Source organism: Convolutriloba macropyga, chromosome 12, assembly GCF_964194025.1.
Source record: "Convolutriloba macropyga chromosome 12, txConMacr16.3, whole genome shotgun sequence".
NCBI classification, from domain to species: Eukaryota; Metazoa; Xenacoelomorpha; order Acoela; family Convolutidae; genus Convolutriloba; species Convolutriloba macropyga.
In genome coordinates this window covers 16,531,738-16,549,478 of record NC_134479.1, presented here as the reverse complement: position 1 = coordinate 16,549,478, position 17,741 = coordinate 16,531,738, and the positions used below count along the sequence as shown (strand labels likewise).

At 36.3% G+C, this 17,741-nt stretch overlaps 2 protein-coding genes across 5 annotated transcripts in view; both read right to left on the bottom strand.

The window, feature by feature from the left end:
• Positions 1-17,741, bottom strand: part of LOC142350883 (polyribonucleotide 5'-hydroxyl-kinase Clp1-like) — a 438,433-nt gene that overhangs the window by 101,115 nt on the left and 319,577 nt on the right. The gene's annotated exons all lie outside the window — the stretch shown is intronic.
• On the bottom strand, positions 2,999-17,713 carry LOC142350707 (uncharacterized). Of its 3 annotated transcripts, none has more exons than XM_075402644.1 (4): positions 17,645-17,713; positions 12,227-12,374; positions 4,300-4,429; positions 2,999-3,465 (listed from the first exon to the last, which is right to left on the bottom strand). In XM_075402644.1, the coding sequence occupies exons 2-4, from the start codon at positions 12,337-12,339 to the stop codon at positions 3,070-3,072; spliced, it is 639 nt and encodes a 212-aa protein (XP_075258759.1). In that variant the 5' UTR covers positions 12,340-12,374; positions 17,645-17,713; the 3' UTR covers positions 2,999-3,069. The 3 variants fall into 3 exon arrangements, with proteins under 3 accessions (XP_075258759.1, XP_075258758.1, XP_075258760.1); XM_075402643.1 differs by lacking the exon at positions 17,645-17,713 and adding an exon at positions 12,581-12,664; XM_075402645.1 differs by lacking the exon at positions 17,645-17,713 and adding an exon at positions 12,581-12,660 and having other exon boundaries at positions 12,227-12,367.

Here is a 17,741-nt window from a genome sequence, read left to right as displayed (position 1 = left end):
GTCGAGATGATACTAGGCCAAGACGCTTACCACGCCATTGTCGGGCCCGGTGGCCTGCTGCGTTCCAGTGGCCGAATTAAGCGCTTCACCGACCTCGAGTTCAATTTGAAGCACCCCATAATCCTCGACGGTCGACACCCACTGGTGTACCTTTTCTTACGCCATATGCACCTCAAAAATTATCATGAAGGTAACGATTATCTTCGCGCACTTGTCCAACAGCAGTATGCTGTTCTGAAGCTTCGTTCTATCCTCCGTTTGATTCGTTTTAATTGTGTCCTTTGCAGAAAACGAAGCTCTAAGCCTGTTCAACCTATGATGGCTGATCTTCCGTCCGAACGTCTTGCCTTCCAAAGTCCACCTTTTACGAATGTCGGTCTTGACTACTTTGGTCCGTTTCACGTCACGATCCGTCGCTCCTCTGAGAAAAGGTGGGGTTTCCTGCTCACCTGTCTCACGACCAGAGCAGTTCATGTTGAGATTGCACATTCGATGGATACAAATTCGTGTGTTATGGGTATTGAACGCTTCATTGCTCGTCGTGGAATGCCATTGGTCTTTCGTTCCGACAACGGCACTAACTTTGTTGGTACAGAGAAAGAACTGTTGCTATGTTTCCTAAACTGGGACAAAAAGAAAATGGAGGTTTAATCCACCTGCTGCACCGCACCACGGAGGTGTTTGGGAAAGGCTAGTGCGGAGTTTCAAGCGAATACTTTACGCAATCCTTGGCAATCGTCGGCTTACGGACGAAATACTCCTCACTAATTTCTGTCTGGTGGAACAGTCACTAAACCACCACCCATTGACTTCCGTAAGTTCCGATGCCAACGATTTAGATGCAATAACGCCAAACCATTTTCTTTCGGGGAATCGCAGTACTTGCCTTCCTTCACTCACCCCTGTCGATGACTTCAATCACCGAAAGCGATACCCCAGAGCGCAAGCGTACGCTAATGCCATTTGGAAAAGATGGTTAAAAGAATATCTCCCCCCATTGAATCGTCGTTGTAAATGGAACACTCCTTCCGATAAAATCTTGAAAACCGGTGACCTAGTTTGGATAATCGATAGCGACAGCCCAAGAGGCTATTATCCACTGGCCCGCATTTTGAGTCTACGTTATGGTTACGACGGCATCGCACGGTCCGCACAAGTTCAAACAAAATCCGGCTCATTGATTCGCCCTATTGTTAATTTGATACCAGTTTTCGAATCATCAGTTTTGGGGACTGAAGATGTTGCTGACACAATTGCGTGTAAGCGTAAATGAAAGATCATAATACTTGTGCGTTCGCACAGATTGTTCCAACTGGGATATAGCCTAATGGTTAGGACCTAAGCCCCTTAATCTAGAGGTTGCGGTTCGAACCCCGGTGGGACCAAATCTCTTTTTTTTATATTAATGGAATCCAGAGGTCAAATTAATAGCATTTTGACCTATTCCGACCTATTCCGACCTATTTTGACCTATTCAAAAATTAAGTCAATCAACGCTCGAAATTTCAGATAATAATCATATATCTTATTCCAACCCCGTGAAAGGACTATTTTTATATGAGTTTGAGTGAACGTTGTTTTGGACTTCTGCGCTTCATTTTTTATTGGTTGCTCAATTTAAACTTAATTCGTTTCTTAATAGACTCTTCAATCGACTAAAAGTTGTAGATTTTTCATGATGAGTTCCTATGATCTAAACAAGATCAGTACGACAGGATCATTTAGTTTCTTGCTAGTGTAGACTCTAAAAAAATTCAAGGCGTGGAATCTAATTCCAGAAAGTTGTATTCAAAGTCCGCGTCCCGCAGATCTAGCCTCTTAATACTTTTTTCCCTCACCAAACCGCGAAACCAAACAAATAGTGACCAAACCCCACTCGGTAATTAAGAACACGATTTAACTGCACTTTTAAACCTTGAATAGATTTTTTTGCTTAACAAATCCAACAATATCGCTCAAATTTGGTCTATTTTAGGTCTCTGAACTAAAACGTTATATTAAAACAGTGTTGTTACTGTTGCATGCTGAAAATTATTAGATCGAAGCATCCGTATTTAATTGACTTAAAAATCAAAGCGCAGCATTGCGTGTGTGTGAGACCCAAGCCTGCTCTGATCAGTCCTACTAGATTGAAGCAGGGGGTAAATCACGACACCTCAACAAAGCATGGCAGGAGTACCTAAGGTCTGCAAAATCAGATCAGAGCCCTGAAAAGAGTATGGACAGTCTGATAATATCGTTTTCTGGAGTCTGATAGTTCCATTATATGATATGGATGGTTTCGACAGCGCCATATCCCAAGTCGGTACGTTCTGATCAGAAAACCTTCTGTTGTCTGGAAAGTCTGCTCAGAACCAAGAGGTCAAACAGAGAAAATGGCCAGTTCCCAAAAATGATAACTTACCCACGAGGGGATTTTTTCCGGGATTTTTTTTTCCATTTGTGCCCAAAACCCCATTAGTGGTTGCATAATATTTGTGCCACCAGACGCACGCGCAAAAATTTTGCATGTTGATATACTATATAATGACATGTGCTCTTCATCTGGGCATGCATGAGGTACTCGGGGGTTGGGGGGGGGCACGCACAAAAAGATCGGTTTTTGGAAAACTAGTTCCCGATTTTAGTTGAGGAACCTCACGCTGAGGAGACCACGCTAAAAGTTTTGGTAATTGCTGTTGATCGTAAATTTTTTCTTTGTTTGATACAAAAAAAATCATACTGAAGAACTCAGATGCCATATACATAAAATGACATCAATTTTGTGAAAACAAGACACTATGCCAAAGATTTTTGCAATAGTTGAAAGTGTCAGTGGGGGGAACCCTCAGTGCGACACTCAAGTTGGTCTCATCCGAAGCCGATTTCAGTCCGGATGGTCTGGTACCCCTGTGCGCAACGCAACCTGATCACAATTTGCTTGGGTCGTACATATCATTCTGGGAGAAATTACTCAAGCTATAGGCTACCTTTAGTGAACCAAACTTTCAGGTAAAACTTACAGGTAGAAGCTTTTAATTGTTCGATTTGAAACAGAGAATAGCGTCGCAATGTTTATTCTCTTCTTTCTCATTCAGGAATAGTTTCTTTCCTCTCAATTGTAACTTTATTAGAGTTCGATTCCTTGCGAGTTCGTGCTTCGCTTTCAGAAGGCTTCCTTGTCCGGCTTGTGGTTGGACGTGCCGACTTAACACGAGGAGTCTTCGGCTCCTCGTTTGTTACGTAACTGTTACCCGAACCGTGATCTGTTACGTCATAGGAAGTTCCTTCGTAACCTTCGTCGGTCAATGTGTTGCTCGTGGGCGGTCGTGCTTCGGGGTCAGTTCGGTCAGTGTAAGACTGGTGAGTAGTGGGTACTTTTCGCAGGTTCATTTTGGAGTTTAATTGATCAATTTGGTGTAACTCGGAAGCTAGGCGGTTGCATCTTTGGGGGTCTCCGTGACTATTGGCCAAATCGTGACGAACCTTAAACAATCAAGTCATTGTAATAAATAAGTTTAAAGGCCACAAAATGGCGAGCTTTGATTTTTTGGCGAAATAACATTTTTATGCGGTCAACAAGCAGAAGACGCTGAGCGAAACTTTTAATTGTCAGCAAGGATTCACAATCATATACATCATACCTATAAATGCAATTATTATTATACAATTTTATTTTTTATTAGGGGGTCTGTACGCAGGTGCAACTACTGGGAAAATGGACCAGTACTGGATTCGAACCAGCATCTCTTACTTGCAAGCGTAGTGTGCTACCCATTTACACCAACTGGTCTTAAGTTCTCGAGCTTGGGCATCTCTTAATACCCGTTCTCAAGTTCTTTCTTGTTCCTCATGAAGGCTTCCTTTCTCAAACCAAGTATTCATTGAACAAGTAGAGATTCTTGTCAAGCTATGACAAGCTTATCTTATGCACAATATACATTAGGTTATTCTCTCTCAACCTTACATTTTCATACAGAACCGGGTCGAGAAAGCTCTCAAAAATTATTTCAGAAATGCTGAAATTTGCGCTGAAAGTTGTGCTGAAATTGCGCAATTAAATTGCCAAAATTTCAGCGCTTTTAAACGCATTCAGTTCATATATTGCATAATTTCAGTACATTTAGTGCATTTCTACCAAAGTTTCAGCGCACTCAGCCGGATTCTTGCATAATTTTAGGTCATCTGGACTGACATCTCGACCCAAAGTAATGATCCCATAAGATAACTAATTGAAGTCTCAATAACAATTTTTTATGTTCAAAATTAGTTCCTCTAAATATTTTGCTTATTTTGGTTAAGATACATCTTGACACTAACTTTTGACCTAGTCTGTACAAGTGCACTCCATCGTTGTTTCTTCACTTCAGCCATGTCTGTCATCCGGGAGGTGTCGTAATATGCGGACAGTTTGTGTAAGTAGCCATCTGTGTCTTCCAATCGGGAACATCTGGAACAGTTGCTTGATGCATTTGAAGAATTCTCGGATGATTTCCACAGATATAAACTCACAAAGGCGTTTTTTGGAATAAAAAAAACGTGTCGTTTTCGTCAAAGATCGCCATTTAAGCGCAAGCCGGAGGGATTTCGAATCGAGGTCATCTAGTATTATGATATATATATATATATATATTGGAATATGGAAGTACATATATGTGAATAACTAATAAAAAAAGATTTATGATCAAAATATATCTAAAAAAACAGTTGTAACGCTTAAAAGAGAATTAAAAATTACAACAGAAAGTATTTTGATCTTGAGTGTTAACTGCAGTGTTTCTGGTAGCTATTGTTTATGGAAATTAACAAAGGTTTTAACGTTATTCAAATAAAGGCAACCAGATTGAAAACGCCCCACCTGTTTTTTGATTTTGGTACCATTTTTGTTCTCGCAGTTAAATTGCCATTGCGATTAAATCATAAATTTAACAATCTGTTGTCCATGGCTTATAAAAGCCTGTTAAATCGAATATTGCTTAGATTATTGTTCCCTATAAATCAATTGTTTTCTCCAAAAATTCTCATTTTGTCTTCTGTTAATTGAATTTCGAATGGCTGCATGGGAAAATGTTCGTTTTGTTTACTTCAATGTTGTGTTTGAAAACAAAAAATATTCAAGTTAACTTTTGATGTTTATCTATCAAATTTGGCAATTTTTAAATAAAAACATATTAAAGGCCAGTTGCTACAAAAATGCATCCTGATCAAAAATTTCTACTGGCTTCTTTTTGAAACTTAAAAAATGACAAAGAATATAATGATTGTTTACCTCAAAATGAACTATTGGATCAGTTGTTTTCGTTTCGAATTGATAAAATAACTCACGAGGTATTGATTTCTCAACACCTTTTAGTGCCTTAACTTCGATTACACGAGTTTTAAAAAATTCAATTTGAACCAAGAAAACCTTTTAAGTAAATTTCCGTCAATCAGAAATAATTACACAACAACTCATTTAGCATGTTTTATAAAAAACAATATGTAAAAGGTCTTCTGTTTCAACTTTTTACAAACAATTTTTTATGTTTTCTGCTATTTTTAAGTATAGTTGTTTGTGGATCAGTCAGAAGTCAGAGGAGGGTAATTGCAGCTGTCATAGGGAAGTTCACGTTTATTTCACAATTTTTATGGCCACCAAATTTAGTGCAACTATAATAAAACAATCGCTGAGTTTGAATTTTAAAAAAATTACTGAATTAAAAACTTTTTTCTTTTATTGAAAAGGATTATCGAACTCAATTGAACATCATTTAGATCCACATTTAGGAACAATCGCTGAGTTTGAATTTTGAAAAAATTACTGAATTAAAAACTTTTTTCTTTTATTGAAAAGGATTATCGAACTCAATTAAACATCATTTAGATCCACATTTAGAAACAATCGCTGAGTTTGAATTTTGAAAAAATTACTGAATTAAAAACTTTTTTCTTTTATTGAAAAGGATTATCGAACTCAATTGAACATCATTTAGATCCACATTTAGAAACAATCGCTGAGTTTGAATTTTGAAAAAATTACTGAATTAAAAACTTTTTTCTTTTATTGAAAAGGATTATCGAACTCAATTGAACATCATTTAGATCCACATTTAAAAACAATCGCTGAGTTTGAATTTTGAAAAAATTACTGAATTAAAAATTTTTTTCTTTTATTGAAAAGGATTATCGAACTCAATTGAACATCATTTAGATCCACATTTAGAAACAATCGCTGAGTTTGAATTTTGAAAAAATTACTGAATTAAAAACTTTTTTCTTTTATTGAAAAGGATTATCGAACTCAATTGAACATCATTTAGATCCACATTAGTTTTACGTTAGCAGTAGCATAGTAATTGCACAGATCAATTCCCTCGAATTTTTTAACCAATTCATTGAGTTGCATTAGGTATTTGCTGACATTTTGGAACATTTTAAGAATCATAAAAAGATTCTTTTTGTTTGTATTTCTATGCGATAGTAGAAGATCGGGTTAATATGAAGTGCTTCGATGTTTGTTTTTGAAACTTGTTTAAGGATCTATCTAGAATTTATCAGAAAAATGTCTGTAAGATCTTGAAAAACGTATTACTTGACTGAAAGTTCAAATTTTTGACCGAAGATAAGCTAAATCTGCTAAAGAAATTGCTTGATGCGAAGATTCAATCCAAACAGATGAAACATTCAGTAGGAGTAGTAAACTTTTGGTGAGTAGTAAAAATTTTGGTGTTTTGATGAAACGACTGGCAATATTTTGTAGCCAATTTTCTTTTTGTGAAGTAATTTTTCCTCGTGGAAATCAGTCAAACAGTTGCACGATTTTGAGCATAAAATTAGCCAAAAACCTTATGGCCCGAAATTTATTATTAATTACTTTAGACCGAATTCAGAATCATAACTGATCTTGCGAGCGGCGAGCAGTATGGGTAATTGCAAAACTGCTACTTGTCTTTCTAGTTCACAAATAGTATCGAGAGGGTTATTTCGGAAGTTATCATCTAGACGTTCTTTCATTTCATGCTAATTGACACCATATAATTTATTAAAATGTGGAAATGAGTTTCTCATTGTGAAAACTACATTCTGTTATATCGAAACTTGAAGAAAGTTTCATCAAAATTTGCCTGCTGTAACTAATTTCCTGTGATGGTTTCAATGAAACATCAAGAAACTTAGAAGTTTTATTAAAGTTTCAAAGAACGAAAGAAGAGCTTACCTGACGAACTTTATTGCCGTGTCGATAAGTAATGGCTACAAAACTAAACTCAATTCTAATTTTGTTTTGGCGCTATCATTATCTTATTGACCTATCAATCATATGTCAGAAGTAAATTCTGCCATCAACAGAAACTGATTCTAACATCCACTGACCTCCAACTAATGAACTCGATTGAACCCCAGCCATATATGATTCTCATGAAATGTTGATCAAAATAGAAAGTCACCTCCGGGATTCGGAGTTAAGATCTATTCACATGCCAATCATGTAAAATATTTTTAGCTAATCTAAATTTTCTCTGTATATTTTCGCATAGATAACCACTATAAATACAAGCTAATTTTTGTATATTTTCAGTTCAAAATTTAATTTAAAATTCAACTTATTGAATTCTTCGACCCGTGTTATCGACCACGACAATGGTGTCCAGACCAGCTACAGACAGACAAATTTTGGATCTACAGAATGCAGAATCAGCTACTGCGTGGATTATGTCTTTTGTGGCGAAATGTCGCGCAGAGAAGAAAGAGGACAAGGTCAGCACCGATGGTACTGTACAGGACCTACAGGTAACCAATCTCTTTCGTAGCATGTGCGGGCAAGATGCAATTATTAAACTTAGGAGCTTAATGAGTCCTAGGAATTTAATAGACACTCAGTCTAAATACATCAGATTGGCGATTCAAAACTATATTTCTCCTAAAGAGAGAGTAGTAACGGCAGAAAGGGCTAAATTTCTGTCCGTTATACAAGGTGTAGGGGAGTCAGACGACGACTTCCTAGCACGTCTTAGAGAAGAAGCACGTTATTTTGACTTCGAAAAATTGAAAACAGCGGCCAACCCCGAAGAGGCGTTGGTAAAAATAAAGTTTATCTCAGGTTTGAGGGACCCTGAAGCAAAACTTAGACTACTAGACGGTATTAAAGCAAAACCAGCAATGTTGGTTACTGAAATGACCGAGAGTTTACAGTTCAGAAGTCAAGCAATGGTTTTTGCAAGTTCTTCATCAGGTAATAAGCCCTTTACGGTGAAAGAAGAAGTTGGGTTCAACTTCAAAAAGACTTTTCGAAAACCAAATGAAAAAATTATGACTAATAAAAGCAACAACATGTGCACTAGGTGTGGAGGTAAGCCACACTCTAGTAGACCTTGTCCAGCGCTAAGTAAGAAATGCAACACCTGTGAAAAGGTGGGACACTTCTCAAAAATGTGTAGAAGCAAACCCCAACCAAATTCAGGTAAGTACAATAAACAGAATAATTTTTGCGAAGAAGAAAATGTTTCTTCAGAGCAAGCATCTCCAGCATCGGAGATGGGAAAGTTTTATACTAAAGAACAAATCTTTAGCACGTCTGTGACATGGGAATACATCTCAATAAATAACTGCAAAGTAAAAATGCAGGTAGACACAGGTGCAGATAGCACAGTGATATCATCAAAAATATGGACTGAGCTTGGTAAACCTCAGTTGGATGGTAAGATAAGACATCTCGAAGCTTATGATGGTCATCAATTAACGCTTCTGGGATCACTTACTTGTGACGTTGAGTGGAACGGAAGCAGTCTCACTCAAAAACAACTTGCAGTTGTGCAGTCTGATAAAGAATTTGGACTACTTGGTAGAGACCTTCTACCCAAGCACGGCGTGAACAACATAACAGCCGAGCACCTACCTGCTGTGAAGGGTTACAAAGCTCATGTGAAGTTGATACCAGGAACACAGCCAATGTTCTGCAAAGCCAGAAAAATACCTCTACCTCTTCAAGACAAGGTCACAGAGAAGCTGGAACAAAGGGTCAGACAAGGCATCCTTGAACCGGTACAGCCAGGAGGAGTCACTAATGCATCTCCAGTGGTGTGGCAGAGAAAGAAGAGTGGAGAACTGAGACTTTGCGTGGACTTGAAAGTGCACATCAATGGAAAGGTCATGGATGAGGACTACCCAATACCAGACATGGAGACGATCTTCCATAACCTACATGGGGCCTCGTACTTTGGCAAAATTGACCTCTCAGATGCCTACTATCAAATTGAACTTGACGAAGAAGCAAAAGATATATGCACAATCAACACATCTCAGGGACTGTTCAAGATGTGCCGACTACCTCAGGGATTGAAAAACTCTTCTTCAATCTTCCAGAATTGCATAGAATCAACACTCAAAGGAATCAAAGGTGTTGTGATCTTTCAAGACGATGTATTGGTGTATGGAACTACCAAGGAGCAGTTCGACAAGAGAATGCTTGAAGTCAAGAGTCGACTACGTGAGAAACACTTTACTATTAATGAGAAAAAATCTAACTCGAAACCAGTCAATAGCGTTAGCTTTTTGGGATACTCCATTTCAAAGGAGGGAATAGCACCAGATCCCAAACATGTTGAAAAAATAAAAAATGCAAAAGCACCAACTAACAATAAACAACTCGAATCGTTTGTTGGGCTAGCTAATTTTTACGGAAGAATGATTCCTGATTTTGCAACAAAAATGCTACCCTTAAATAACATGAGAAATAGCGATTTCTCATGGGGCAAAATGCAACAAAAAGCCTTTGAAGACATAAAAAATGAATTATGTGCTAACCCACTAGTACAGCCATATAGTCTACAAAAAGAAGCAACAGTTACTCCTGACGCCTCTGAAAAAGCCATTGGCGGGTTTCTTTCGCAAGAAGGACATCCAGTCATATATGTATCGAGAAAATTGACTCCAGCGGAGCAAAACTACTCGAACATAAAGCGGGGAGCACTGGCAATTGTCTTTGTGGTCACAAGATTGAAGCAATTCCTTCTTGGAAGACGATTTACCCTACAGACTGACCACAAACCACTCAAATATCTCTTTGCACCAGACGAGGAGATCCCGAAGACAGCATCAGCGAGAATCACAAGATGGGCAATAGCTCTAAGGGGCTTCGACTATGAGTTGAAGTACACACCAGGGGAGCAGATACCCCATGCAGATGCTTTGAGCAAAATGGATTTTGACGAAGACGAATCCGACAACGATCGAGTGTGCTTCGCAATCAATAACATCTACTTCGCTCAGAGTGATTTGGTGACCCAAGCAGAAATCAAAACTGAACTTGGAACAAACAGACTCTTCCAGGACATAATGAAACGAATCAAAAGCGGCAATTGGAAACAATGTTCAGAAGCGGAAAAAGGATTCGAACAACAGAAAGATGCACTTACTTTACATAATGGAATCATCTTCAGAGGTGTTGTTCCTTTCATTCCACCCAAACTACGACACTTGGTTTTGCAAAAGCGCATGAGACACATCCCGGAAAGAATGCAGCTGAGGCATCAGTCAAAATGATAGCTTGGTGGCCTGGCATTACCCAAGACGTTCAACACTTTGTTAGTAAATGTAAGAATTGTCAATTGAACAGGCCTAGCCTGGGAAAAACAGTCTCTACGTGGCCAGAAGCCGACGTTTGGGAACGGCTCCACATGGACTGGGGTTATGTTAAGGACCAAGGCAATATATTAGTAATTGTTGACGCGGGTGCTGGTTGGATAGAAGCCTTCCCCGCGGGAAATAGAACATCAGAAACAGTTAAAATATATCTTAGTCAAATCTTTGCAAGATTCGGTATACCAAAAACTTTAGTTTCTGATAATGGTCCTGAATTTGTAAGTGGTGACCCTAAACAGTGGTGTGAATCACTGGGAATTAAGAAAATAGAATCACCCGTCTATCATCCAAGAGCTAATGGACTAGCTGAAAGAGCAGTTCAGACAGTGAAGCGGGCACTTCAAGCGTGGAGTCCCAACCTTAATGTGTCATTTGGAGCATTCCTGCAAAGGGCACTGATGACACATCGCAACACTTCAAAGACGAGGAGCAAAACTCCAGTTGAACTGTTGTTTGGACGCAGAGTGAGACTACCCGCAATAGCAGATTTCGACTTGTACGAACCCATTCTATTCAAGGCAAACGAAAACACAAAGACAGTTCCTGCTACCTTCATCATCAGGAAGGGCTTGAACACATCTTTCATACAGCCTGAAAACTCAGCACGGACTATTCCAGTGAGCGACACCCAAATTACGAGACTAGACGAGGACAATGTGAAAACTGAACCAGCAGTGGAGGAGACCATATCTCAATCAGAACTACAACCTCAGAACACAGATGTGGGACCTTCACATCAAGATGAAGCTTCTGCAGCCACATCATCTGCAGAGCACCAACAACCCGAAACCTCAGAGCCCTCACGAACATCAACCAGGAACAGAAACAGATTTGGAGAACCTATACCCACAAACTTGCTTAAAAAAGGAGGGAGGATGTGATGGTTTCAAAGAAACATCAAGAAACTTAGAAGTTTTATTAAAGTTTCAAAGAACGAAAGAAGAACTTACCTGACGAACTTTATTGCTGTGTTGATAAGTAATGGCTACAAAACTAAACTCAATTCTAATTTTGTTTTGGCGCTATCATTATCTTATTGACCTATCAATCATATGTCAGAAGTAAATTTTGCCATCAACAGAAACTGATTCTAACATCCACTGACCTCCAACTAATGAACTCGATTGTACCCCAGCCATATATGATTCTCATGAAATGTTGATGAAAATAGAAAGTCACCTCCGGGATTCGGAGTTAAGATCTATTCACATGCCAATCATGTAAAATATTTTTAGCTAATCTAAATTTTCTCTGTATATTTTCGCATAGATAACCACTATAAATACAAGCTAATTTTTGTATATTTTCAGTTCAAAATTTAATTTAAAATTCAACTTATTGAATTCTTTGACCCGTGTTATCGACCACGACATTTCCATACACGCATATAACTCTAATCTTAAAATGGCCCTGGAATATATTATCAAAATCGAGTAAACTTGCTTGAGAAATCTGACATTGGCTACGAATATTACATGGTTTATGAACCTAGGCGCACCAGTGTTGATTAAGCTGGGGGGGGGGGGGCAAAATAGACGTGAACTTAACTTTAGATAACTCACAGATAAAGTTCCGATTTTCTCGCAAGGAAAACAATTTGCCCACTTGTGGGTTATAATAGTGAACGAACCTGTGCATCCCACAAGAGCCATTTGCAGAAGGAAGAGTGGAAGAGGAATTGGGTCTGGAAGTGAATTCGTGGTACAACTCACTCGCTGTTTGACCTCTGCTACGGGCTGACATTTTCCAACTTTAAACAGATTTGATTCCACTAAAATCTGGAAAGTGAAAAAATAAGCACTTTTTTCACAAATTTTCTACAAATCGATTAAAACTTAACACTTTGCGAATTGTTTTTACGCGATTATGCATTGTAACCTGAGCTATTTATGTGTTTATCTACAGCGCCTGCAAAAATCAATGAAAATTTTAAATTTCTTAATTATTTCCATTTCAAATTACACATTTGAAAAAAGAGCTAAACGATATAATGTATTTGAAGGATAATTATCAATTTAAATGCGTCTGCGATATTATTTTAAAGACGTATAAAAAGGTGATTAATAATTCATCACTGAATATTTCACAAACCAAGAGTTCAATTTTTTCAATCCGTGAAACGTAGAAATATTGTTCATGCGTGCGTGTGTGTTCACCATAAAATAGATTTACCTTCTGCAATTTGACGTGCTCGTTTTAATTAGACGATGAACATCTTAGCCTAAAATTCAATAATCGTAATAATAATAGTGGAACAATAATTTCCCTTTTAACCACCAAAAAAATACTGACATTGTTCTGTTTATTTTGGCGAGAGTCATCACTGTATATACGTGAAATTCTCATCTGTACAGCAGCAAGTAGCTGAAAGAAACATTATTTTTTTCCGAAAATGTTATTAATTTAAGATAAAGTTTTAATTTGCAATGTGACAAAGATGGCATTTATTAAAAAAAAGTGCCCATTTAACACATGATTTAGTATAATGCATCATCGCAGTTCTTAAAAGTTTTCCACATTTAAGAACCATTAAAAATAGCAAAGGTCCGGACATAAACAATAACAACAGTAACAAGTCAACCAGTTTAGCTGTAAACTAATATTAACCTGCGCAGTTAGATGTGCTTTCTCAAAAAAACTTTTCGATGAAACCTAATTATGTTTACTTTATTTTGGAAACTAGATCGGATCTCAATTTTTTCCATTTTTGCAGCTTGCTATGATCTCTTCTACTTGTCGACTCGATCTTTGGTGCATTTAACAGTCACGGATGGTAAGCAAAAATGTCGTGAAAAGACTGTTTACAAATGGGAATGTATATGTTTGGTAGGTTATCACGTTTTTCACCTTTGTTATTATTTATTTATGGCTCATTAAAATCACCTGCGAAAACAACTGCCTTCAAATCACTTTTTTGCACAACGATATTTTTAGCCAACCATCTCAATATTGATTTTTCTGCAGTGCAACTTAAAATGTGTACTGATGGTTGGGTTAGAAAGGGATAGTAAATGCGGCTGGATTTTGACTGGAAATAAAAATGAAAAGTTACCCTAGTCGAGTTACCGAAAGACCGTGCTCTACAGATGCAAATTTTTTTGAATGCTGTCTTTTTTTTAATTTTAAGTTTATTTTTTCGACATTTGGTGTGAAAGAAAAGTGGCTCGACTGTAACTTAGCCATTGCGATTCATTAATTCTGCTCAAAAAGTTGAGGCCTCGACTAGGCAAACGAAATAGCTTTTTCACTGGAGAGTTTTGTAGAGAAACTTGTTTTGAAGGGTTGAATTAAAGGTTGATCAAAATGTAGTCAGGAGAAATTTGATTTCTAACCTTGTATTCCAATTTATCGGGGTTCTCATTAAAAGTAACACTCCCTAACTGACAACAGCAGAAATGGACCCACACCAAAACTTCCGGATCGCATAGACGAAGGGATAAAAATCAGAAGAAAAGTTTGTAATTCTAATAGTTTTGAAATAAAACAAGTTTACGTTTTAATTGACGTCGTTTCACTCACTAAGTTCGATTGATCGCTCTTTATAAGACCTTCAGAAAAGTAGGTTCCCCAAATATTAGAGTTACGTGCAAAATAAGTTGACACAAATGTATCCCAAATTAATTCGCGATGAGCAATGAGCAGTTACTCATACAAAAATTTTCAATTGACTCATTTCATTAAATAACTCTAAATAAAAAACCTACTCAAATTACTTTTCAATTTGTCAATTATTTTTTGATAAAATAAAATGATAAAATACTTTAAACAGAAAAAAAAATGTTGCATTTGATAACTGTTTAAGGGAACAGCGTTATATTATTATACATCATTCGGTTCCTTTCAAAAAAAATATTTCTTTGATTACACCGAAATTAATTACCGAGAAAACACATCAGTATATAGAATTCCATAATAAGATTGCGAACAAAATTCAGCTTAAAACTTTTTGGACGAGAAAAATTTTCTCCGCGAAGTTGGTTTTAGAATTTCAGACGCTTTAAAACTTTGATGTTTTCACAAAAACCATAGCAGTCTGCTCGTCCGAAAATCTTTGTTGGAAGAAAAACTTTTGTTGACATTTTTCAAATTTCAAAAAAACAATCAAAGTTATCTATTGTTTTTGAAAACCTTCCTAAAATAAAAAAGCATCAACACACTTCAAAATAAATTATCAAGACTCAACCAATAAGGATTTCCATATACCTTTTGCGTTACTGCATTTCATTTCCTTAGATAGATATGGCTTGTCAAAAAACTCTATTTCTTAATCTGATGAAAACATATCAATTGTTTTTTCTGATGTTCATTTTAAACGTTTTTGGAGTTTTTTCTTGTTGATCTTTTGTGAATATATGCATGCAAGTACGCCTGGACGCATTTCCAGACTAAAATTTTTTCATGAATTTTTAAGCAATATTTTTACAGTGCTTTTTAAGTCAATTTTTCTGGCATTCTGTTACCAAAGGAAACCTCTCGAGTGGTGTGAGCTACAGAATTCTTCAAAATATGATTTTTTTTAAGAGATTTTGAACTTTTTCAGTATCATGAACATTTTTATTTATTTTTAGCTGATGCTTGTGTTAAATATTATTTGTAAAAATTATTAAACCAATGAGTTTAAGCACTATTCTGTAAATTGCTCTTCAAAAATAGAATAAAAACAAAAATTCAAAACATATTGTTGTTCTAAACTTTTTGAATGACCGAAAAACTTCAAAATTAGTTCCTCAGAATTGTTGTTTAGAGTTGCCAATTTTGGCACTCGAAAAAAAATTCACCGAGCAAATGAACAGTTTAAAGAGCACGTAAACAACGAACTCTATCTGAGATGATGCTGTCAAACCAAATCCTCTTGTCTGGAAAATATCTTTAAACACAGAGAAACAACACTTGTTAGCCGTTATATGATACCAGAAATTATGTCGCCAAAATCGTGACAATTTCCATTGAAAGAAACATCATGAGATATTGACAAGACCAAAATTCTATCACGGAAAAAGACCACGGGATGGAAAACCATAAAAAATAATCATGTTTCTCAAGGTATGAAAAGTTGTAAAAATTAAAAAAAAAACAAACATTTAGGCAAAAGATTCTATCACGGAAAAAGACCACGGGATGGAAAACCATAAAAAATAATCATGTTTCTCAAGGTATGAAAAGTTGTAAAAATTAAAAAAAAAACAAACATTTAGGCAAAAGATTTCATGAAATTTTTCAAATAGGAAAAAAATATCAAAACTGATCGAAAAGTATCAACTTGTAACAGGAAGTGCCTGAAGTACAGCTCACATTAGACTATTAGGCAACAACTGAGGAAATTTAACTGCTATATTTAAAAGTTTTTACAGTTTTTTGCTTTAGTAATAGTTTCAACACATCTACCGAACAATTCTAGCATTTTTACTTAATTGGCAACGCATAACGGCGGTTCTCTTGTTTTCCTAAGTGACGATACATCAGATCAGGTTATTTCTTCTCAGTTTTCGAAACTTGTTGATACAATTTACTATTCGTTTTTAGGGCTTTTGCATGAGCACTTCTCAAAGAATAACGTCCCGGAAGCTCCTCCTTTAACATATTTTTTAAACTTTTAACATTAGGTCATTAGGTCAATAAATGTTGCTACTATTTTTTTACTTTCCTTAATGCTTTATCAAGTGCCAAAGTTTAACATGAACTCAGCAAATTGCTATAAGACATTTTTGTAAATGTTTTGGTAAGGTTTTGGCAAGATCGTCAAAGATATTCCAAAAAATTTTGGCTAAACGAACTCTGGCTGGGTACTTCAGCTTCACTTTTTCCTTTTTTTTAAAAAAAATGTAAAAGTCAATTTTTTGTAATCTTATAGATGAGCAAAAATCCGGGCGTGAAGCTTGTTATTAATAATTTGATATAAAACAGCTTGAATTTTATATGTTTTTGGATATGACAAAACATTAAGCCGTTTGACTAAACTGTTTTTTTTCTGATTCGTGCAACGTCTCTATCGGAATGACTTTTGTGCTGAACAGACTTATTTTAAGATATTTTAAACTCTGGAATTCGACCGACTAATTTTTGGTCTTAATAGTTCTCTCCTCGCCACAGTTTTTTTGTACAATTAAAGCTATTTTCTCAACCTGTCTTATTAGTTCACGTTTTCATTGGGCCGTTTGTTTTAATATTTTGTTTTATATGAAACTTAACAACACATTTCAAGAAAATTTCTCATGAAGAATATATGTGGCATAGCATATAATTGGTTTTTATATGCTCTCTCCGAACAGCTCTTTTGAAATTCTGATAATTAAACCCGAAAATTTTGCATGCAGAAATGTTTGAGCATGCTTTGAGTTCTGAACATATATCAGTTTCGGAGACAAAGTAACAAAGAAGACACTTCCTTCCATTAATGTTAAGAAACTTTGAGCATTTAAAATTATTGTTCTGTTTTTTTTGGCCCATTGAGTTTGATTCTTTCTTGTACGACGGTTTTCTCATCTGATGTGTCTCTGAATTACAAAATTACTCAGAAACAAAGTGGTAAAAGTTAAGTGGTCTCTAAATAGTTTTGTCAGCCCCTCAAAAAACTTTGTAAAAACAACAAACTGCATTAAAGTAAGAAATACTTTAAAATTTACATCTAGGGGTTTTCTTCGCATGTATGTAAATGATTTTTTTTAAAAGATTTTTTGTCAGATAAAGAAAATTAACTGATTTCGGAACTCTTGCTGATGAATATTTCTGTTTCAATCTGAAATGCTACATAATGCACTTGAGTTCTTTCGCCTATATTGCAAGGTTGTCTGTGATTCGACAGTCTTTGAGATGATTCGGAGAACGACAGTCTTAGAGTCTTCAGAAACTGACTATCACAAAGATCTCTTTTTTGTTGCATGATTCCTGCAGTTTGAGGATGAGTGATCCGAAAATATCGTCGGTTAAATTTCATGGGACACGGTTTGATGGTGGAAAATATCTTTAGCAATGAGAAACAACTGCTTCCTTGCAATTTCATTGAATTAAGTTTTGTTTTCGAACGTAGTCAAAAAACATAACTACTCACTCAAATGTTACCATAGAATTGGCTGTAATAGTTTGATTCGAAGTTCAAAGGGTAAAACAGTCATTATCAAATGTTTGAAACTCGGTGTACAGCAAAG